Source organism: Aureobasidium melanogenum (assembly GCF_000721775.1).
Source record: "Aureobasidium melanogenum CBS 110374 unplaced genomic scaffold scaffold_10, whole genome shotgun sequence".
Taxonomy (NCBI): domain Eukaryota; kingdom Fungi; phylum Ascomycota; class Dothideomycetes; order Dothideales; family Saccotheciaceae; genus Aureobasidium; species Aureobasidium melanogenum.
The window spans coordinates 622,541-644,803 of NW_024470062.1; the positions used below are offsets into that span (position 1 = coordinate 622,541).

General features: G+C 50.1%; 9 protein-coding genes across 9 annotated transcripts; 5 read left to right on the plus strand and 4 right to left on the minus strand.

Moving 5' to 3' along the window:
• Window positions 1–1,385: 1,385 nt before the first annotated feature.
• Window positions 1,386–2,043, plus strand: M437DRAFT_27357 (uncharacterized protein; the record flags this gene model as incomplete). Its single annotated transcript, XM_041019117.1, has 2 exons — window positions 1,386–1,635; window positions 1,832–2,043. Coding segments are annotated over 2 exons (462 nt in total), but the record flags the coding sequence as incomplete, so codon positions are not given.
• Window positions 2,044–2,533: 490 nt separating this feature from the next.
• Window positions 2,534–7,336, minus strand: M437DRAFT_48893 (uncharacterized protein; the record flags this gene model as incomplete). Its single annotated transcript, XM_041021743.1, has 2 exons — window positions 2,534–3,189; window positions 3,412–7,336. The coding sequence occupies 2 exons, from the start codon at window positions 7,334–7,336 to the stop codon at window positions 2,534–2,536; spliced, it is 4,581 nt and encodes a 1,526-aa protein (XP_040879927.1).
• Window positions 7,337–7,760: 424 nt separating this feature from the next.
• Window positions 7,761–8,828, plus strand: M437DRAFT_75427 (uncharacterized protein; the record flags this gene model as incomplete). The annotated part of the gene is made up of 2 exons (XM_041026424.1): window positions 7,761–8,606; window positions 8,655–8,828. 2 exons carry the CDS (start codon window positions 7,761–7,763, stop codon window positions 8,826–8,828), a joined length of 1,020 nt encoding a protein of 339 aa, XP_040879928.1.
• Window positions 8,829–8,868: 40 nt separating this feature from the next.
• M437DRAFT_48394 (uncharacterized protein) lies at window positions 8,869–9,490 on the minus strand (the record flags this gene model as incomplete). The annotated part of the gene is made up of 2 exons (XM_041021651.1): window positions 8,869–9,297; window positions 9,356–9,490. 2 exons carry the CDS (start codon window positions 9,488–9,490, stop codon window positions 8,869–8,871), a joined length of 564 nt encoding a protein of 187 aa, XP_040879929.1.
• Window positions 9,491–11,023: 1,533 nt separating this feature from the next.
• Window positions 11,024–14,200, plus strand: M437DRAFT_48991 (uncharacterized protein; the record flags this gene model as incomplete). Its single annotated transcript, XM_041021761.1, has 1 exon — window positions 11,024–14,200. One exon carries the CDS (start codon window positions 11,024–11,026, stop codon window positions 14,198–14,200), a length of 3,177 nt encoding a protein of 1,058 aa, XP_040879930.1.
• A 515-nt stretch (window positions 14,201–14,715) lies between these two features.
• M437DRAFT_75430 (phosphatidylethanolamine N-methyltransferase) lies at window positions 14,716–17,787 on the minus strand (the record flags this gene model as incomplete). Its single annotated transcript, XM_041026425.1, has 4 exons — window positions 14,716–14,775; window positions 14,829–14,919; window positions 14,982–17,544; window positions 17,604–17,787. The coding sequence occupies 4 exons, from the start codon at window positions 17,785–17,787 to the stop codon at window positions 14,716–14,718; spliced, it is 2,898 nt and encodes a 965-aa protein (XP_040879931.1).
• Window positions 17,788–18,691: 904 nt separating this feature from the next.
• M437DRAFT_48284 (uncharacterized protein) lies at window positions 18,692–20,047 on the plus strand (the record flags this gene model as incomplete). Its single annotated transcript, XM_041021627.1, has 2 exons — window positions 18,692–19,804; window positions 19,886–20,047. 2 exons carry the CDS (start codon window positions 18,692–18,694, stop codon window positions 20,045–20,047), a joined length of 1,275 nt encoding a protein of 424 aa, XP_040879932.1.
• An 805-nt stretch (window positions 20,048–20,852) lies between these two features.
• On the minus strand, window positions 20,853–21,191 carry M437DRAFT_75432 (DUF1242-domain-containing protein; the record flags this gene model as incomplete). The annotated part of the gene is made up of 3 exons (XM_041026426.1): window positions 20,853–20,876; window positions 20,927–21,008; window positions 21,064–21,191. The coding sequence occupies 3 exons, from the start codon at window positions 21,189–21,191 to the stop codon at window positions 20,853–20,855; spliced, it is 234 nt and encodes a 77-aa protein (XP_040879933.1).
• A 444-nt stretch (window positions 21,192–21,635) lies between these two features.
• M437DRAFT_84597 (TFIID-18kDa-domain-containing protein) lies at window positions 21,636–22,119 on the plus strand (the record flags this gene model as incomplete). The annotated part of the gene is made up of 2 exons (XM_041028130.1): window positions 21,636–21,693; window positions 21,749–22,119. The coding sequence occupies 2 exons, from the start codon at window positions 21,636–21,638 to the stop codon at window positions 22,117–22,119; spliced, it is 429 nt and encodes a 142-aa protein (XP_040879934.1).
• Between the last annotated feature and the right edge of the window lie 144 nt (window positions 22,120–22,263).

A 22,263-nucleotide genomic window follows, 5' to 3' on the forward strand; every position in this document is an offset into this window, starting at 1 on the left:
GCTCAGTGCCTTCCTGTTTACACCTTTCTTTCCTCATTCAAATTCCATCGACCCAATGTACGAACATCGCCTCTGGTTCTTCGAAAACAACTCGCAAGAGTACTTCTCATCAACTCAATTGGGTCACTTAAAAATGGACGCTTGATCAAGCGCGTGAGTCGTGTTTCTCGAAAGGTGATCCCTTCGAATTGCTCCTCCCTCCCGTTTGATGTTAATATTGCATCTAGTCGCACCCTTCTCCATCCGAGAAGTCGTTTCTTCCCGACTCGGCAACATTTCGGCCGGGCGCTTTGGCTGAGTGGTTATAGCGATAGACTAGAAATCTATTTCCTTCGGGAGCGCAGGTTCGAGTCCTGCAGGCGTCGTTCTTTTTGCCTTTCTGTGCACATCTGGAGACTTCTCTTTGGTTGTTGCATGCATGGCAAAAAGAATGGGAGGATTTAGGTCAGTTTTGGTGAAGTTATGATGGTATAGAGTGCACGAATGTGATTTTTGCGGCTCCGACGCCCAACGACAACACGACCAAGCGCAAGCTCTGACTGGACTTCTGCAACTTCTTTTTGATCAACAAGGTAATAATTAACAAGGAGAGACCATTTAGCTTAAGCGCTTATGCACTGATCAGATGCGGGATGCGTCTATGCCCATCATGCCCAAACACGGGAAAAGTAAAGCTGTCGATCAGACCATGACAGGTTATCGCATTGTTCATCCACCCGTCATGTACGGCTCCGTACATACAATCAACTTGTTTACTCCGAGCAAGAGCAGGTAGTGACCAGACACTCCAAGGAGATCCCAAATGCAATTCGCTGATCATCCTTGATGCTGACATCACGAACTCGGTGCTCCACGTGTCTCTATGTTACGAATACCTGCTCGTCGGCTCATCACTTTGAATATGCTTCGCCTGCTTGGTCCTCTGAGCAGCACTGAGGTGCGTATACCTGGTTCTGATGGCTGCGACACTTCGTATGCCTCCTACAACATCAAGACGGCAAGCACACATGACGACTGCAAGGACGAACCCATGGTTAGATACAGTGCTATCAAAACCCGAGCCATCCACACCATCAGAGCCAAAGAAATTGCCCGAGAAACATGGTTCATCGGACCACCTCCGACCGAAATCCTCTACACCAAACCAAAAGACAGAAAAGAAACCAGCACAAGACTCCCTCGATGAAGCCTTCCAAGCAGCAATCAAGGCCATAGTACCAGAACGGCTCGAGGCTACCAGAAGAGCGAAAGCCAGAATGGATTCCATCCAAGGAACATCTCACGATAACCCGAAAGTGGCCGATTTTACTCAAGTGACGCCAACAACCTCAGCACCTACTCCGAGTACCACCCAAAAGCTTTCCAAACAAAAGGAGAAGCCACTCTTAAAAGCGGCAATCGAACACCTCACACTCGATCGTCTACATACTGTACTCTACAAAGCCCTTGACGAATCGCCAAAAGCTCGTTCAGTGTTCGAGAGAGAACTCTTGGCCCCACTATCTCCTGATCACAATGACGACAAAGAAGAAGAGATAGTAGCAAAGAAGAAGTCGGGAAGAAAAAGACCACGGTTCGAGTTGTGTAGATGGTGCAAAGAAGAATTCGACGTCACAAGTAATCCTGAAGACGCCTGTACGTTACACCAAGAGTCAAAGCACCAAGACGAGTGCTGGCGTTTTGTCTCAACCTGCACAAGAAGTCTCTGGGATGTGTGTTTTGACGAAGTCATCTAGGAAGCGTCTCGCAGAGTTGAGTACATGCGTTTCGCAAATACGTGGTGTTCTAGCATTCAACCTTTGATATCTTGCTAACTGTATCTTTGCTTTAGGTCACCGTCACACAGGCGAGTTGATACCTGTTAAGCGCTCCCGAAGAGCTCATGACATAACAGAAGATCTCCCAACCGATAGGGTTGAGAATCGAGTGAACAATGCCGAGGGCTTTGTGTGGGACTGCTGTTGGGCATATGGCGACGGTGATGGCTGTAGGACTACTGCCCATGAGATTGACGATGATCATGACCCAAAGAAATCTAAGCGATCTTGAATATGTTGAGATGTTGAAGGTTGACTTTGCTAAGACATGATATGTTACCACCACGCTTTTGTGTTTACGTCTTGAGATCTTGCTGTTCGCGCTCCGAGAAGGAGAAAAGAAAAAGAACAAAAACGAGATCTCAATATCAAGAACAAGACGCCGCCGCTAATACACTGCAATGTTAAAGACAATAACAACAACCCGATGCCATTCTTCAGGTAGGGCACTGCGAACATCCGCGAATACGAGCTTTCCTCAATCAAGGGCAGCTTTCGCCGTTCTTTCCTCTGTTCTCATCCTTCCTCCTTCTCTCCGTCAGTCCAGCTTTCCCTATCACTCATAGTTTTTCATGCCATGCCAAGTCAGGTTTCCTTTCCTTGCTCCTTCCGCCACCACCTTTTCCATCCAAGCCTTCCATTATCCAATCCGCCAACCACCGTATCATCACCCAAGCCCTGGTATCGTTCAATGGATATTCACGACCCAACATGCATCACTCCTTGAGCTGACTTCTCAAGCCCAGAACCTCACGCTTCAATCTAGCGTTCTCTCTTCTCAGTCTTCCAGCCTCATCTTGCGACTCTCGGACTTTGTTCTTCAACTCGTCAAGCCCCTGTCCGCTCCTGACAGCTTTCAACACTCTCGCCAACTCATCGTTGAAGCGTGCATACAATGCTTCGTTCTCAGCATTGGCTTCACGATATAACTCATCCAATTTCTTGGCTTTGGATTCCGAGACGGCAAGGGAGGACAGTGAGTCGGCTTGGATCTTGGCGATACGAGAGGCTACAGCGTCCACGGAAGAAGGAATTGAGGCTTCGAGAGCTGAGAGTCGAGCATGGAAGTCATGATCGGATGATGAGGCTTGAGCGAGTGACTCGTCACCACGCAAGACGTTGTTGTGGCGAGTCAAGCTTAATTCTTCGCCTATACGACTCAACTCATCTTGCAGGGTTGAATGTGCAGCGTCCAAGGCGCGATGCTCGTCTTGAAGACGCTCACGAAGTTTCTGCGGTGATTGCATGCGCAATTTCCTGGTCGGCGTACCACTAGGTGGTGGCGATTTTATCGTCACTTTTGCTGGTGTACCTGGATGACCTGTTTTGATACGCATAGCGTTGCCAGCTGTTGGACGCTCTGACAAGCCTGCTCTCGTGGTTGGTGTAGAGGGTGTTTTGGGTCTGTCAATTTTGGATGATAGTAGAGGGATATTTGAACTGCGTCGCAGTGTTGGATAAGCACTGGAACTTACATCATCCACTTGCTTTGATCCACGACGTGCGAGAACGTTGTGTCCATCTTCAACCTGCTTGGATCCGCGGCGTGCCAGTGGATAAAGTCCTTCATCGATATGCTTTGAGCCCCGCCTACCAATCGAGTAAGGACTGTGCGTCGCATCCCCTACTTGCTTGCTGCCACGTCGTAAAAGTGGAGCCGGACTGGCGTCAAATTCTTCCGGCTGCTTGCTCAGGCTTCTTGGCCTGGTTGAGGATGGTGATGGACTGGGCTGATTGAGAGGCGAGTTTTCTTTGCGGAAAGCAGATGGCAGTCTTGAACGAGGTCGATCACTGATAGGCGAACCCAGAGTTGAAGCAAGAGTGGGAATGCCACTAGCTCTGGTAAGTGTTGGAGAAGGTGATTTTGTCCTCTCCGCCGGTTCCTTTGGTGAAGCCTCGAAAGAGCGCATGGCGGATGGCGAGATGAAAGGTGATTCATTCAAAGTAAGCTCCAAAGATTTGAGGTCGGACAGCGAGCTACGCCGTTTCTTTCTGTGAGGCGAAGGGTTCGGTGGGCTGAGCGTCTCTCCTATACTTCCGAGCGAAGGGCCATTATTATGCCACATAGAGTCGTGTGACATGGGTCGTTCAGGAGGTTGCGGCGATGGGCCTCTACTTGGTCCTTCTTGCGAGAACGGTCTGATCGGTAATCCACTATGGCCATCCGTGGTCTTCGCTCGTTGCATTGTGCCTCTAGACAAGCTTGATGGTTGATCAGGAAGCCTTGTGCTCTTGCTCAGAGTACGCCACACTGAAACTTTGTAGTCTTGCTCGGGTTTGCTGGTACTAGAGCCAAACCCGAACTTCTTTCGGAAGGAGGATGTATTAGAGGTCAAGGATGCCGTGTTGGTGGAGCGTGAGCGACCATGTCCTCCCAATGTAGGCCTTACCTCTCTAGGTTGCACCACCTCGCCAAACAATGATTCGATATCCTCCACGAATCTATCGAGCAGTGACACAAAATCGTATGGGTTGCCATCAGGGACCAAGATCTCGACAAACGCTGCAGTCAAAATACCGCGGTCGCCATCGTTACCAGTGCCATCCAACAGTTCTGCTAACAGCTTGACAATTCCCTTCAATGCTCTTTGGTTTGGAGGAGACATATTGTGAAAACTGTCTTTGAAGTAGCGCTCAAAATCGACAGGGAACAAACTCTCGGCTTTAGTTTGAATGGTCTGAAATTGAGTTGCTGTCATCACTGCCCCAATGCCTTCTTTCCAAGCAACATTGAGAAATTTCTCGAAAGCAGCAAATAGGACGTCAATGGATGACTGTGCTGCTATCACCATCATGTTGGGATCTTCAAGCAATGAGTTGTATAGTTCGTTGACAGAGAGTTCGTTTGCACGCGATCTGCCTTGCACAACTTTTCCAACAATGTTGCCTTTACGAGCAAGCAGCGCTAAGAGATAGGTGTTCAGCGCATCCTCGAGTCTTTTCGAAGGACTTGCCACGCTGTTGTTTCTTTCAGGAGTCAGAGAGAGCTGTAGAGGTTGGTCGCGTGAAGATGGTCGACTTCCATCCCTACTGCTTGGAAGAAGCAGAGGTGCATCTGAGAAGGCATTGGGTTGAGGAAGCTTTCGTGAAGTCGGCGTTTGACGCCCATGCGTCGACTGAGAGAGGAAGTTGGAGATCATCTTAACAGGGGATTTAGGTCGATGATGTTCATGGCTAGAAGATGGCTCCGGTGCGACTGACACCTCAGCCTCTTTCTTTTCAAATTCCAGATGCAAGTCGTCCAAGACTTGCTGGTTGCGAAGGACGAACGAAGAAGTGATTGCAGAATTCTTGGTCGAGAATCGAGACGTTAGTAGCCCACTCAGTCGACGTATGAATAGAGAGAGAAATTCTCCTTCATCGACCTTATCGCGTGTTGCCATGGAGAAGGCGCTCTCGATGGATATACGCCACTGTCCCTTGTCCGACTTCTCCAAGGACACATTTGCCTCAAGTTGGTTGTCTCCGACGGGTGTGAGATGTTCATGCTTGCTGGGGTCAATAATTACACGGATCCGTGCTGATTCGGCTGGATTTTCCTGGTGATGCCTTTGACAACCTTCAAAGATGGCGTTGAATAGATTCAGATCCCCGCCAGAGATTTGAGCACTGCGGACTTCCCACTTCCCACTCTCACGCTCTTCCTCAGTGAATCGGCCTTCGACCTGGGCTTTGGTCCATTCTTCTTGGAACTTGGATGCTTTTCCAGAGTACGATCCTTCAAGCAGATATACACGCTGCTCACATGCAATGCCAGGATCGGGACCAGGCGATAGTGGCATGATGGTGATCGCACGGTTGTCCAGATACTCTGTGACAGTGGTGTCTTGCAAGCTGAAAGAATCAACAAAATGCAGAGATGGTGGAGTGCCTGGACGAGTCGAGTCACGACGGTCCTCGAGCAATGGTTTACCGAGTTCCGACAACAGCGCACGCGCAGACATGGCCATCTGAGTTCGCTTTTCCACAAACACAGTACAGTCGGTGAACAACATAAGGACTCCCGAGCTTCCGCGGCTGTGGCCGTCCTCAAACGGAGGGAACATCTCCACCACATCCACTATGGTAATCAGTCGGCCTACAGACTCGATTTCTTCTGGCCATGACTTGACAATACGTTGCAAACGCTCCCACATGTTCGTTTCTTGGGCACCTGGTGCGTCCTGCGAACAGATCTCCGAGACAATATCTCGAGCTTTGAGCAGTAGTTTAAGTGCAGGATGAGCTACCGGAAGCTGCTTCGCGATGCTGTCGATGTACAAGGTGTAACGTGGCAGACGTTGTACTGGCTCAATGAGCAGAGAATTTAGGCGCTTCTCTCCAAACTCCTGAATCTTGTCAAGAATGCTTGCATCTCCAATGCGCGCCAATCTTCTCATCAAGCGTGGAAACCTTGAGTGGGCTTGCATATAGGAGGGGTAGCACTCGGCAAACTTCGGAAACCATTCAATCAAACACTTTGCGAAGTCGGTTAGACCAATCGTGTCTGCTATTGGCTCATCGTTGGAGGTTTCCTCGGCAGTGTCTGTCAGATCCAAGATGGTCGAGTCTTCAGTTTCGTCCAAGACGCGGCGGATAGCCTCAAGAAAAGCCGAGTTCAGTTCGAGCATCTTGTCAAGAAAGGGAGGAAATAGATCATTGATCGTGCGTTCCATGGGGTTCGAGACTGGTATAGCGTCGTTATGAACTATTTGTCGTAGATCGGAAGCGATGTCAGCCACCAGCGTGGAGAGTTTGTTGATGTAGTTGGACTCGGTGTCGACTAGCTCACTCATCTCCTTCCTGACCACATCGCGCTGGTCTCTTAGGAAAGCTTGACTGCGGCCAATAGCGGTGGGCTTTGAAGGAGCTCTGCGTAGCTTGGAGGTCGGCAGAAAGGCAGGTTCGCCTAGCAACTTGATGAAAGGTGCATAATCTCCATATCGACGAGCACATAGCTCATCTTCGTCTACGTTCTCTTTCTCAGGCTCTTCGTCTTCGATTTTGACAGGCTCAATTGATCCGGGAGGCAAAACAACGTCCAGATCTAGCCAAGATACGGTCTGTTCACTAAGAGAACGTTGGATGTCGTTGATAATCTCGTCAAGGTTATCGACCTTGTTCATACGGGTGGCCAGTATGGCGACGTGAGGGTCGCTGAACAGGGCAAAGGCAGAAGCGGCTTTCTTTGAGAGACATGCTTGTGCGACCCATGCGTCTCTTGAAGCTCGAGGGACTTCGGCGAAATACTTGGACAGACCAAAGGCCAAACCACGACAGACCTCATCGCCCTGCTCCTCTCGTGGGAGCGAATTGACAGCAGCATAGTAGGGAGCACTGGGCGAGATGCTGACACGAGGGTAGGATTCGAAGCCGGCGGGGGTGAAGACGTGGATCTGGATGCGTGAGGTAGCGGCAGAGATGGAGGGCGCAGGACCATAGAAGACGAGGATGGGCGAATTGGAGAGAAGTGGGTCGGTGGTGTGGAAGAGGGTTAGCTCGCCGGTGAGGGCGGCTATGGCCGGAGTAACAACGACCATTGGGAGGATCTCAGACACTTGCGAGGTGGCCGCGGTATAAGCTCATGGCCGGTTGTCGAAAAAGTAAACAAAGCGGACGAGGACCAGCCTTCGCCCCGACTGAGAGTGGGAGAGCGAGCGAGGAAGGCGAACGAGCGGACGACAGACAGGAACTAGCTAGAAACACAACAAGAAGGCGACGCGAGGGGGAGATTGCCGTGTATACTCTTTCAGGACAGCAATTGGGTCGCACACCGTTTGTTGTTGCAACCGTCGGCTTTGATATTGATCTCTCGGCCCGCACTGCCGACGAACTAGTTTAAGAGCTTCCCTGGTCCACGTCTGGCGCCGGCGGGTTTTGTTTGTGGGGGAGGGCAGTCGCGATCCGCGCGCGTGGAAGCTGGTCGGAGAGAGAAAGAGCAAAGTCAGCCCAAGCAGACCAAACATGTCGTCGCAGTCGACCTCGCCCACTCCCTTCTCCATTGCCGCCGACCTGCAACCATGTCGTCTGCTCGAACTCCCTCCAGATCTACTCGAATACATCACTACCTCCGACACCCCCACTCTGAGCTTCAAAGCCAAAGACGCGACAGACCCTGAAGCCTTCTTGACCACAAGAGACAAGACCTACCTCTTACGCCAGGTCCACACCTCCAACACCGTCTACATCACAACCCCTGCCCGTAATGCTCAAGCTACAACCGCTATTTCGCAATGCCGTTCAGCCCTCGAGTGTCTGCCCGCGCCTATTCGTCATGCCGAATCTATCCTTCGCTCTCTCTTGATACCGTTCGCCGAACCGCAGGACCTAGACATCCGCCCTTCCAATCCGCAGACCAAGGATCATGTCTTCGCCCTTACTCCAATGAGCCATGACGAGTGCCAGACCGTCTGGAGAGATCTGATCGCCTTTGAGCATTCTGGTCAAAGCTTCCGTCCCACTGCCATCGCCCTTGCGAAAGTCTGGAAATGGTTGTTGGAGATTGCATATGCGAATGCCGTCAACCTGGCAGAGCCGGTGCAGAAAGAGCTTGTCGACAAGATGCTTGATGGGGAAGACGAATGGCCAAGGAGTTTGGTTGATGCCATCTTCTCGAAACTATCCGATGACAATCAGAGCTTGCTCCAACTTCAGCAGCATGCCACTGTAAAATGGGTGGGCGTCAACACACTGGAATCATGTCGTCAGAACAATAAGCAGTCGATCATGGACACATCGGTATTCATGGACACCTGGAAAGATGCCCTTCCCGAGCTATGGCGAACCGAGGCAAATCTCGATATGCTTAAGGCAAGCCCACATGACTACAGCGAGCGAACATGACTAACCTTTGGATAGGGATCGTACAAACCATCAGCAGGCGGAAAGCGCATTGAGCTCCTCCACAACCAAAGTGCACACGCCGAAGAAGCCACTGCTGGCGCGTCCAAGCCGTCAACTACGACAACTGCTGGGAAGAGAAAATGGCACGAGAAGTTTGCTGCGGCAAGAAAGCAGGGCAAGCCGTCCTGAACGAAAAGAGAAGTCTATGAGATATTCTTCCGGCTATTCTCTATATGGGGATCCTCGCCATTTCGGCTGGCGTCCAATACCGTCTCATGTTCTCCGCTCGAAGCTCATGTACCTCGTCGTCAAGATGTTGCCATAGGACCTTGCCGAATGTGTCCAGGATCGATTTCATCTCATCCATGCGCAGCTCTTTCTCTCCACTTCGGCATTGACCGAGATACTCTTCGAACTTGTCGAGGCCTTCATGAATCTGTTTGTGCTGCGTGAGCAACTCAAGCTCTTTCTTGAAGGCTGGCATCTTGCGGGCAAGGACTGGGAAGATGTGGCGTTCCTCGATGGTGTGGTGGATGGTCAAATGGTGGCAGAAGTCGTCTCCGACACCAATGAACTGACGGATTGACATGCCAGCCGGACGCTTCTTGCTTTCGCATGCTCCGTACAGTAAATTCCACGTTCTACGGAAGTTCTCGTGCTTTGCGACGTCAGTTCAGGCCGAGTAGATATGGAGTGTTTACAGGCGAGATACATACGAACATGTCCATGTGCTCTGCCATTCTGTTGTATATCCTGAACTCTTGTGGCGACAACTTGGGCAACTCCTGTTCCTCTTGCTTGGGCGCAGCAGCGCTTGTGGGCTCGGGAGCCTTGGGAATCTGCTCCTCCATCTTCTCGAATGGCTTCTCCATGTTGCTGCTGGATAGTTTGACGCTTGTTGTGAATGCGCGAGTGTTACGGTAGACAGTACGAGGTGTGCTGTGAAACGAAGACAGCGACTTGGTAAGAGCCTTGCGCATAAGGGTCCAGGAGAGAGAAATATAACGAGAACACTCTCGATACGAAAGATATCGCGACTCGGGTTGAATCTGGTCGAACTGCCGGACCGATCAAGCTTTCTCGACCCCAGGATTACCAATTTTGGAGATCTGATAGGGTTAATGCTTGTTAATTAGCCAGATTTGACGCCGCGCGAAAGCGGCAAAAATGTTGGTTCAAGCATCGCGGCTTGTACGCGCATAACGCGAAAGTGCTTCCTCTTGATGTATTCCGAACAATCATAAGAAAGTTATTTGTGCTGCGATCTACTTGTACTGTAGCCGTAGTTGCTAAGTCACCATTGGAGAGCATTCTGAGCAGCTGAGAATCAGACGATTGCATATCTAGAGTGGTTGCTTTGGCTTTTCGCTAGCCACTCACGCTTGCACTTATTCCAACATCCGATCTTTCAAGCGTCGATGTGTTTTAGAGGGTGAACACGATCTGACTGTTTCTTCAGCTCTGAGAGCCTGTTTGTATATCATTTGTGGCCAAAGAGAAACCCCGTACAATTGGCCAGTTTTCGCATGGTCGCCGCAGCAGTCACGCTTTGTTTTGATGGTTGGTTGTCCTGCTGCAGGCTTTCAACTGCACCAATTCAATCAGCAAAATCATTCCCCATTGCATTACTGATGGCATGAGCTCATAGCAACCTTCTTCTACCTTTGACTCATTATCCTCACCCAAGACTAGTAAGCGCTATCAGTCCTGCTTGAATGAAAGTCTGCATTTCCATGGCATCATAAACAAGTGCGACTTCACTTTCAACTCCAATCCAACCGTCATCTTTTTCACCAGAAAACTGGATCGAGTGAATACAGGACATTGTTCACTAGTTCCAATCGACACAAATCAATTCCAAAGTCATGGCGAACCAGTCGCTTCGGTCACAGAGTCCTTTGGGCTGCAGCACTCAACAACCAGCACCTAAGAGACAACGACTCTCGGCGTCTAGTCTCCTATCGCTATTCAAACCAAGACAAAAACCTCTCTCGGTACCACTGAGCCCTTCTCAGCCTACGAGTCAGGGTTCTCCCTTGAAGAACACAATGACAGAAGATACATTACCTGCTCTGAAAACTTCGAGCTCAACTAACACTCACACGGATGCTCACCCTGAGTTCAAGAACGGCAATGCTGTCAACGACGACGATGAGGAAATGCTCTCTAACATCGATGTCGCGAGCCCTGTCAGGTCGAGTCCCGTCAAAGTGAACCCTATCACTCCGAGCAGAACACTGCCTCCTCGAGCTGCCCGGTCTAAAGTTGATTACAACAATTCACCGCGCCCAAAGACTCCCAAGACCCAATCTCCCAAGACAAAAACTCCCAGATCCAAATCCAAGAGGCAACAAATCGCTGAGAACCGTGTTTTGGATTCTGACATGATCATTGAGGAGCCTGTGTCAAAGGCTAGAGCTACGGCATCGCGCATCGTCAAGGCTGATACTGTGCGTAATCGAGTACGCGAGGAGATTGCCACCACGACCAAAACAAAGCGTGATGCTTTCCTCGTTCACCACAAAGACTACTTCTTGCCATTACTTCCTCCAAACAACTACATCTCCAAACTTCTTCAAGCCGATGACAAGCACCAGGATTACGTGCCGTACTCCCAACTCAGCAAGCAACCCAATGGCGTCGTCGCTACGATGAAGCCGTATCAGCTTACTGGCCTGTCCTTCTTGGCCAACATGTACGAGAACGCAATGCCTGCAATCCTGGGTGATGAGATGGGTCTTGGAAAGACGCTGCAAACATTGTCTTTGATCCAACACATTGAAGAGACATACCCCAGTCCAGCCGGCATCGCTCGACCCTTCTTGGTTGTTTGTCCTCTCAGTGTCCTGGGATCATGGTGCGACGAGGCCCGAAAGTGGACTCCAAAGCTCAAGGTGCTCCGCTTCCACGGCTCAACTGCCGAGCGCAACGAGGTGAAGTTGATGGCTTCTGGAGTGACAGACAGATATGGGAACGCGACCGGACGTAATAAAACCAAGCGGGGTGATGTTACCGTGCCTGAAAATAAGGATGCTGGAACTGTCTTCGATGTCATGGTCACCAATTACGAGACTTTCCAATCAGAAAGCTCGTGGCTAAAGCAGGCTTTCGTATGGCGCTATTGTATCTTGGATGAAGGACACAAGATCAAAAACGACAAGACGAATATCTCCCTCGCTTTGCAAGGTCTACAAGCTGAACACCGTTTGCTCCTGACCGGAACTCCACTACAGAACGACCTACGTGAGATGTGGGCCTTGCTCCACTGGCTGTACCCGAGCGTTTTCGTCGACAAAACTGCAGACCTGTTCAAAGAAGCATTTGACATCGGCCGTGGTCAAGTTGACTCGATCTTTATGGATCATGCACGTCATCTGCTTGAACTTATCATGATTCGAAGAATGAAAAGCAGTCCTGGTGTCGACCTTGGACTCCCTCCCAAAAGCGAGGTTTTATTGTACATTCCTCTAACGCCGCTTCAGCGATTCTGGTACACGAGACTGCTCACGAAAGCTGGTGATACACTCCTGGATGACATCTTCGGCAATGTGAAGGAGAAAGAACATGAAGCACTGATCAGAGAAGTTGAAGAGGATGCTCAGCTCAATCAAGTCAAAGATGTGATGGAGAGCGACTTCAACAGCCAGAGCCGCGCTCTTATCGAGCAAGCTATATCCAATGAGGCGACCGGAGAGAAGGACACGTCTGCGTACAAGAAGCTGATGAACATAGTCATGCAGTTGCGCAAGACTTGTGTGACTCCTTACATGATCAGAGGTGCTGCACCAGATCCATACTACTATGGTGATCATATCATGCACGCCTCTGGAAAATTCATCGTCTTGAACAAGATAATCGACGAGCTCGTCGTGAAACAAGGAAAGAAAATCCTCATTTTCTCTGGCTTCACCTCAGCCCTTGACTACTGTGAGGATCTCCTCGCCACAAAAGGCAGTAACCAGCACAATGCTGCATTTCGTCATGTGCGCTTTGACGGCAGCACCCAGCGAGCAGTCCGTAATCTGCAAATCAGGCTCTTCAACGACGTATCTTCCGAATACAAGATCATGCTCATCTCCACCCGTGCAGGTGGACTGGGTCTCAATCTGACTGCCGCAAGCGACGTAGTCTTCCTCGATGAAGACTGGAACCCTCAAGTCACGCTCCAGGCAGAAGCCCGCTCTCACCGTATCGGACAGACCAAGCCTGTCACTATCTACAAGTTGCTGAGCTCTGGCACTGTGGAAGAACAGATGATGGGCCGAATTCGAAAGAAGCTGTATCTCTCCGCAAAGATAACTGAGTCCATGCAAGACATTCATTCCACCAACCAAGCGCAAAAGAGAAAGAGAGCTGCCAAGCAAGACGACACTTCGGCAGATGATGGTCCAGAGCTTGGTTTCTCACAGTTGAAGAGTTTGATTCGTCGCGGCGCTACTACGTTGAGTCATCCTGAGGTTGATGTGAATGAAATGGTTACTTGGGATCTCGATACGATAATTGAGAAGTGCAAGGACAAGCCTGTCGACCCTCATGTGAACGGCGAGTCCGAGGAAGCTACCGAAAAAGAATGGTTGGCCAAAATGGAGCGTGTTGAGAGTGCTGTGCTCAACGGTGTCAAGTATCAGAAGAGTATCGACAAGACAGCTGTATCTGCTCCTGAACTCTCGCGTGCGGACCGCCGAGTAGACAAGAACACAACAGTCATGGTTAACGGTTTCGCCATCAACAAGGAGAGCATGAACTGTAACGATTGGGAGGCTGTTCCTACATTTGCCGGCAAAGACCCTCGCCTTGCTGATCCTAAGCGTGAGAAGGCAGCCCCGATCAATCATCAGGAGATATGTCAATGTTGCTTCGATGGCGGAGAGATGTATCTCTGCTCAGGATGTCCTCGTTCTTATCACCTGGCTTGCTTGACCGAGAAATACCAGGTCAAGGCCACGTCCAAGATGAACTTCCACTGTCCTCAGCACGACTGCAATGATTGCGAAAGGAGTACTGGCAATGCTGGTGGCTTGATTTATCGCTGTCGCTGGTGCCAAAAGGGCTTCTGCGAAGACTGCCTTGACCCCAACTCCAAACTGCTGGGTGAAACCATTCCGGAGTACGAGGTGTTGGACTTTGTGCCCAAGCGCAATGCCTGGTACATTCATTGCACTGAATGCCAAGAGTCGCAAAAGGATCCAGCGTTTGGCAAGCTCATCGCCAGCATGGCTAAACAGCACGACAAAGAGTATGCCGAGCTCCTCCAAGCTCAGAACGACAACATGGCCCAGAACGCTCAGCTCGGTGCTTCTGAGAATACCATGCCACCCAGCCGTGACGAGTCCATGACTGATGGAACCACACTTGAGTCGTCTGGCCAAGCCACGCCCCTCGAGTTCGTTAGGCAGGGCAAGCGTCCCCTGATCAATCTCGTAGACGACGATGAAACCGACGGTGTTGTTGATCTGACCGGCGAAGGATCTCTCTCTATCGATGATGATCTCAAAACCTCGAGTGGAGCACCCACGTACCAAAACTTCCGATCCATGGCGAAGAAGCGCAGAACTCATTAGATATGGGCCGGACTACCTGCAGAGTGCGATGTTCGCAAAAGTGAAAAATGAGACATGAGAATCGCGACGTCGTGAAGGCTCATTTTTTGTGTTTTCAAAACCTGTACTCGTATTTGCGTTCACAATGTCCAACATTCGATTGAGCAAAGATAGATAGGAATTGAAAAGTCCGAACGTCTCTGTTGTCGTACCATGTGGCGAAGCCAGGAAGGGCATCGGTGGACTGATGAAGAACAGAACGATAAGTTAACAAATAAAAAGCAGTGATGAAGCAGAAAAGGAAAGCGCGCTCGAGGAAGAATCTATGACACCAACAAGGAGAACACAGTCATTGATGATTGTAGACAAGAATTGTATTATGCAAGCGAGTGTGTTTCTGTCCACAGCCAACCTTCCTTTCTATTTCTTTTTTTTTTCTCTCCCAGACGATCGACTAATTGTCCAATGAGACGCCTTCTAACTTCACCTTATTACTTCTTCTCTAATTCCTATACACATTCCACCGATTTTCTATATCAACCCTTCATCTCCGCAGGGGTCGAGCGACCGCGACTGGGCGTCATGCTGTAGGGTGCCTACATCAAAAGGTCAGTCTTATCGTGATGGTCACGGAAAGAAGACTACTCACAAGCACTTTCTTCGCATTGCAAATTCTCCAAGCCAGGTTTTGTACACTGCCGTCCGCCAAGACGGCTTCAGGGGCAAACTCGATGCCAAACCTGTCATATCGTGTCAGCGACTTGTCTTTGGACTATGGCCAGTCAATTTGCGGAATACTCACATCTGATGAATAGCAAAGACGACACGTCTGGCATATCTACCTTCTCTTTCCAATCCATCGCCAAACATATCGTCAGTGGTACGCGGCGCAACCTCAGGGTCGCGATCGAAGCAGTTTTGTACAACAGGAAGTAGGGCTTGTTCAACAGCCGAACGTGCCAGGTTGATGTTATCAAACTGAACATCGTCTTCGTCGAATTTACCAATGCGGATCTCGAAAGGCCGAGAAGTGGCCATCACATTATGCTTTCCATCGTGATGGTAGCGGAATTCAAAAACTCCGTGTGTCCACCACAATTTATCGCCTGAGAACTCCACCTCGCCGGTTGCATAGTGCTTACCGTCTTTGGTAACCTGGTGAGAAGAAACGAGAATACCATTTTCGGCAGTCACAGAGTCGTAGACGCCTTTGGTAGTAGCGATCCAACGACCTTGAGATCCGACACGGGTGACATCGCGTGACGAGTTGTCTGCAACCATATAGAGTCCAATCCAATCGTTTCTGCGATGGTTGGCAGGGGCTTGCCAACGGACCTTGATGGGAGCACCATACTCGAAAGTAAGAGTCTTGTACTGATCAACACGCTGCTGAGGGACCTGGCCAATCTCTCCCTCACGCCCACTATAGCGCTCAGATTCAGAGGTGCCGGACGCAGGAGTGCCTTCGATCTCGAGAGAATAGTCCTTGGGATCGAAGCCAGCGAGATCGGGTGCAAGACGTGTTATACTGATGCGGGCTGGGTAGTTCTTGAAGAGAGTGCGTGTGTCTCTAACGAAGGTGTCCATGCTAGAAGCGAGTTTGGGTCTTGCAGAGTCAATGAAGTCTTCAAGGAAATCCATCGAATCCTCCAGCACCCGATCGACACTGCCCTGCCATTGTTTCAGAGGCGACGGTAATGAACGCTTGAGACTCTTAGAGAGGCCAGAGTCCTGGCGCAAGGTTCGACCGTAGAGCTTCTCCATGTGTGGACGCTCGACGAATTGTATGAAGATCAGAGTGAGAAGATGGCTCAGCAAAGCAAGGAAGAAGATGGTCTTGCTCCAAGTGATCAATGCAACACCCCAAAGACCAGCCAGTCCAAGCACCCGCTCAGGGTTATTGAGGAATCTATAGATGCCGCCATAGGTAAGTTTGGATGCATGGTCGAAGAAGAAATCGCCAAAGAACCATCCGAATTCACCAAGAGATTCGTAGATGCTAAAGCTCGTCCAGATCTGAAGAGCGATCATTGCCATACCGAGTACGTGGCGAAGCAGAGCTAGACCGTACGTCCAGTCAGGAGGCAGGTTGTACATCTTGAGGGCTGCGCAGAGGAAGCTTGCAGTGCACATGCTCATGCTCAAATGATAGAGTCCTTTCCACTGTCTCCACGCTTCTTCGGTGCTCTCGCCATATTTGACAAAGTGGCGAGCCCACTTTTTCTTGTTCGATTGACGGTCAAGAATATAGCCTATACCGAGCGAATACCACAGCCGCCAAGCCACTGCATTGAGGACGAAAGCGGCTTGCCACAGACGAGTCGATGGAGTCAAGAAGGCGACACTAAACAAGTAAGATTGCATAAGCAAGACAGATACGTCGGTAACACGGTGAAGATCCATGTTGTGAAAGCCAAGGATGTTGTGAACTGAAGAAGGCTTCTCGGTTGTCGCGATGGGTGGATAGCCGTTGATATGACCAGACTCGGGGGTGGCGCTTTTGGGAGGTTCTCTGTCGCTCTCGGATTCTCTTCTTTTCTTGGGCGTAGGTGGATTATACGTTTTCTCGATGTGCGGATTCTCAACAATGGTCAAAAATGCAAACTGAGCAGCATGTGCAACAATAGAGATGAAGAGCACCTTGTAGCTGGCAGCCATCAAGGAAATGCCGTAGAAGCCGACATAGCCAACAGAGTACATAGGATGAGGAGCCATCTCAAAAACGCCGTCAAAGGTGAGTTCTTGATCGATGAGGTAGAAGAAGTCACCCCAGTACCAGGCGTAGTCTTTGACGACTCTGTGGGCATCGAGCTTGACCCAAAGATTGAAAGCGACGAGGGCCAAGCCACATAGCCAGCGTGCAAGAGTCATGGCAACATTCTCACCATCAGGACGGCCGCCGCAAGCGATGGCAAAGCAGCAGTAAGCGACAAAGTCGGACATTAGGATAAGGTCAACGACCCTTCTGAAAACCAACCATGTGTTGTACTCGAGTGGAGCTTCTTCGAATTTGTAGTCGCGAGCGATCTTTGTTTCCATTTCACGTTTGAGCTGATAGTAGAGCCACGGACGCGGGTTCTTGGCAGACTTTGGGTCTGTGAAGAGGTTGTACTTGCGAGCCCATGAAGTGAGGCGCTTGTGGTTGGACTGTATGTTAAGTAGCCATCCAATGCCGGCATTGTAGGCGGCACGCCAGAACAGGAAGACGATTGCGAGTGTAGGGATACGAATTGGATCTGGCAGGAGGTAAAGCAAGGCAACATGGCATGCGAGCACAGCCAAGATGACAATGTCGGACACGTTCTTTGGTTGGGTCGGGGAGAGAAGCTGTGAGACCATGTCATGGGTCTGCGGCACCACAAATACTGTGATGCCATTGCATCAGCCAGATGGTGATTGTCATTCTCATGGCAACGTGACGTACCTTTACCATCTGGAGTTCTGCCATAAGTGCGTTTCTGAGACTGGTCTTTGTCGGCCTCGTTCTCGTTGAGCGATTTGACAGTTTTTTGAGCATCCTCGGTTGATGTTGCGTCAGTCGGCTTTTCAGGTCGAGGCATCCTCTCGCGAACATGCCCCTCGCTGGCGGTCAGACCACTCGAACTCATGCTTGATTCCTGTTCTTCCGTTGCGCGCGAACGAGAAGAAAGTTGGAGAGGACTGGACGAACGAAACAATTGAAGAGAACGACGTGGTCAAAGTGGCAGGCATCTCGGGAAATTGGTGGGGCATGAGAAGCTGCGACCCGCCGCGGAGCCACAGCTCCGAAGAGTTGGAAAGACCCTGTTTGTTAGGGCCTCGTCCATTCTTCACCTTCAGCGACGACTTCGAATACAGAGTCCACTGAAAGTGGATTCGACTGGTGTGTTTCAGTGCAGACGTATCTTCTGACTCGGCCAGAAGATAAGTGCTGATATGATAACAACAAAGTGCCGGCAGGCTGTGTAACGTCATTGCGAACGTCCATCTCGGACAGGAACCAGCGGGGTCAATGGCTGCTGCAAGGCACCGCTCTTTCTTCCGAATAACATATGCTGTTCGAGGGAGAAAAGCGGAAGCCCTATATACATACCACTGGCGGACGACTATGTGTTTTTGAATTGTGTGAGAATACACCGTCATGAATACCTATACCAAGTTTTGAGCTGTGTCATCACCCTTGTCTCGATTCGATATCACCAGCCATATTTGGTCAAAATATTTCCGCCAGTATTATTTGAGATCTCGATTGCGGGAGGGCTCCAAACAGGTTGATCCAATAAGCGACTCACTTAATTGCATTGCTTTCAGGTATCCACAAAAGCGTCCGAGTGTTGTGTCAATCAGAAATGGGTTGTCCACAAAAAGGACAGGGTGGTATGGCATACCACGACCCCAGTCTTCGGCCATGCAAAGTCCGACGAGTGACGGCAGAATCAAGGCGGTGAACTCAAAAATATCCCGACGCTTTCTTCGACCAGCGATCGACCTTAGTTAGACACAACCAGATTTTGTGATACAACTACCGTCAAGATGGCTGCAGCGAGTGACAAGGCTCGCTTCTTCATGGAACAGTCGGTTCCCGAACTCCAAGAATACGAACGCAAAAAGATCTTCACGCGCGAGGAAATTACATCGATAGCCCGCAAGCGCTCCGAGTTCGAACACCTTCTCAACACTCCTGGTGCTGCCACAGCTGCCGACTACGCTCGCTATGCCCTGTACGAAATGAATCTGGACTCTTTGAGGAAAAAGCGCTCTAAGCGCATGGGTGTCAAGGCTACCGCCTTTGCTGGTCAGAAGAAGATCTTCTTTGTCTTGGAAAGAGGCGTGAGGAGATTTCAGGGAGACATGGGCTTGTGGATGCAGTACCTCGAGTTCTGCCGTAAAGAGGCGGCAAACAAGAAGTTGGCAAAGGCTTTGACACAGTGCTTGAGAATGCACCCCATCAAGTGGGACGTGTGGACATGGGCTGCCAAATACTATTTTGAGCAGCAGGCCGATATGCAGACCGCCCGCAGCTACATGCAAAGAGGACTGAGATTCTGCAAGAGGGAGAGAAAGCTGTGGTTGGAGTACGCCAAGTTGGAAATGCTCTATGTCGCAAAGATCGCCGCGCGACGAAAGATTCTAGGCCTGGACATTGAGAGAAAAGAAAAACAGATCGATTCGACATTAGACGCAGATGCCGACATGATGGCACTACCTGACGTTACCGCCGACGAGATCAAGCCTGAAGGAGCGCCCGAACCAAAGCAAGCAGTTGACGAGGAAGCACTCAAGAAACTGGCCGCCTCCCCTGCCTTGAACGGTGATATCCCTCGCATCATCTTCGAGACTGCGATGCGCGACTTCAACAACGACCCATTCCTCGCCGAACAATTCTTCGACGTCTTTGCTGCCTTCACAGACGTTCCCTGCACAAGCAGACTGTTACAACACATCATCGAGTACCTCTCCAATCAACAAACTGCCTCGAACAAGATCAGCATGCACATTTGCCTCGCCAAGCTCGAGCTTCTGGACACAAACACTCAGGAAGCAATCGAGTCCGCTGAGTTCCCCCTCAAGCTTGCCAAGGCCCTCGCTGTGCTCAAGAAGGGTTTGGGCGAATCACCCAAGCACAATGCAGATTTGGCCGAGAAGGTTGTCGTGCTGTTGTTGTCCTACTCCAAGTTCGAGCTCGATGAGGATATCGAGATGGTTCTCAGAAGCGCCATTGCGCAGTATGTCCGTACATTGAACCAAGGCAGCTTCGATCGTGTCAAGGCCGTTGTCAAGAAAGAGCTTAAGGGTGGCAATGAGACAGAGGCCAATCTTCTGATCGAAATTGCTGGCAGGGTCAACCCAATCCAGAAGGCTCAGCTCGAGGCTCTGATCAGCTCATGATCCCAATAAGAAGATGCTACACCATGGGGTTAAGCAAAAGTCATCGCTATATTTTCCACTGCTGGAAAGCAGACAAGCCACGATCATTGGCAGAACACAAAGAGCCAAGTATGCTAGCCCTAAACCATTTGGTCGTCTGCAACATTGCCATCTCTCTACTGAGAGCCATTATCTCTACAGAGCCAAGCAACTTCGCAACCAAGTTGCGCTCCATCAATACTGCCAGAAGCACATCGATCGGAAGTTGACGGTACTGGCATGGAGTCCAGAGACGGACGAGGACGATATCAAAAAGAAGCACAATGGCTCATTAGGATCGCTCGATTGGCCAGAAGCGTTCTCGTCTTATCATACACCATCTGACAAGAGCACAGAGACACGTCACCCAACGTGAAATGCTAATTCCATTGATAAAAGCTTGTCGTTTATACAAGCATTGATTTTCTTCTCACTACATTCTCCTTCTCGCATGTGATATTGAAACTCACAATCAATCTCTTCCACACTCCAACAAATAGAAGTAACGTAAGCTGTCAAAACACACAGTCGCGTCCTGAAAGTGAGTGTGGCCATAGAGACAGCTTTTCATGTGCCTGTTCATTGAAAATGAACTCTGATAGCTACAATCGGCAGATCACTTGATGGAGGATACAACAGAGTCAACAGGCACAAGCACATAAAACAAGAAAAGTAAAAGGAGAATGAGCAAATCATAAATTCATAAGGTCCATGGTAGCCACCCTGATCAGACTGTGCCTTTGGCAGCAAAACTCCAGACTCCACGCCTTTTGGAAAAAAAGCAGGTTTATTGTCCGATAAAAATTCTACCCTAGTATTTGTTAGAAACGTATGACAGGTCAAGGTCTAGGTGATGCTTACGGCCATGACGACGCAGCAGACGCTGATGTATGGACTCAGACGCTCGCCAATACGTGCTGCTCTCCAGAATACAGAGGTGAAACTTGATTGAGCATTAGCAAAGATCCATGAATCTGGAACTGTAGAAGCTAAGATACCCGTCCTTGTGCTTGTCCATAATGGCAGGGAAGACGCCATGTGTGTAGGAGCATGTGCAGATGAAGAGGAGGATGACCAGTAGCAGGGACTGGAAGTTGAAGAGCGCAGACTTGTGACATGTCAGCATATGGTTCTTTCCATGATCTTTCGGGAATCATTCGCTCTCGAAAACATACCATCCTGATATATTGTGACTGTGTTTGTCGCGTGTTATTTATCAGACTACTCCAGGAGGTTGCAAGCTGTATGGATGCAAGTGCCCTCGGCAACATCCGACCCTGCTCCTTCCTTCACACCTCGAAGACAGACGTCAGTCGTACATTGTGCTTCTAGCATATCATTCTGCGTCTTGTCCGTTCACATTCTGGTAGAGCGCGAACACACCTCGCGACTAAGTCTTTGTCTAAGGTGGTTCAGATCTTCGACACGCCGACACAACTGATCAAACGAGAGCCTTACCAACCTCTACGACCCACACCTCCACCACGCATACACCATTCGAACTTCTGAGAGCAGTACGCATCAAGGATCATTCACTCTACTACAACTACCAAAACACCATCCTCACACAATGGCCGAACCACGCATGCGTCTGCGACAAAAGGGCCAACAGTTCTCCAACCCAGAACGTGTGTCTCTTCTATGCGCACCCTCACCAATCCACTGCTAACAGCCTCACCACAGTCGCTGGCCTTCTCGAAGCATTCGGCGATACACAACCACTTCCAGCCACCCTCACAACCCTCGACGAGATAATCACAGACTTCATCATCGAAACCTGTCACAGCGCCGCAATCTGCGCCTCCTACTCGCGTCGCCAAAAGATCAAAGTCGACGACTTCAAATGGGTATTGCGCAGGGATGCAAAGAAATTGGGCAGAGTGACGGAAATCTTCTTTGCTGAGAAGATCCTGAAAGACAACAGAAAGGCTTTCGATATTGGTACGGGAGAAGGCTTGGTGCAAGGAAAGAAGGGTGCAGTCAAAGAACTGGGTGTCGATGAGGAAGGCGAGGAAGGTGGCAGGAAGAGAAAGAAGAGAAAGACGGACGCTTGAAAGGCCAGCAGTGAGGCGAGCTCTGTCACGTTGGTCCGCGACACGGCGCGAGGATGAGATGCTTATTGATTTTGGGAATGCTGGGTTTAGCGAGGAGTTCAACGGAGGATACAAGGTCTACCTTGATAATACCAGGACCAGGGT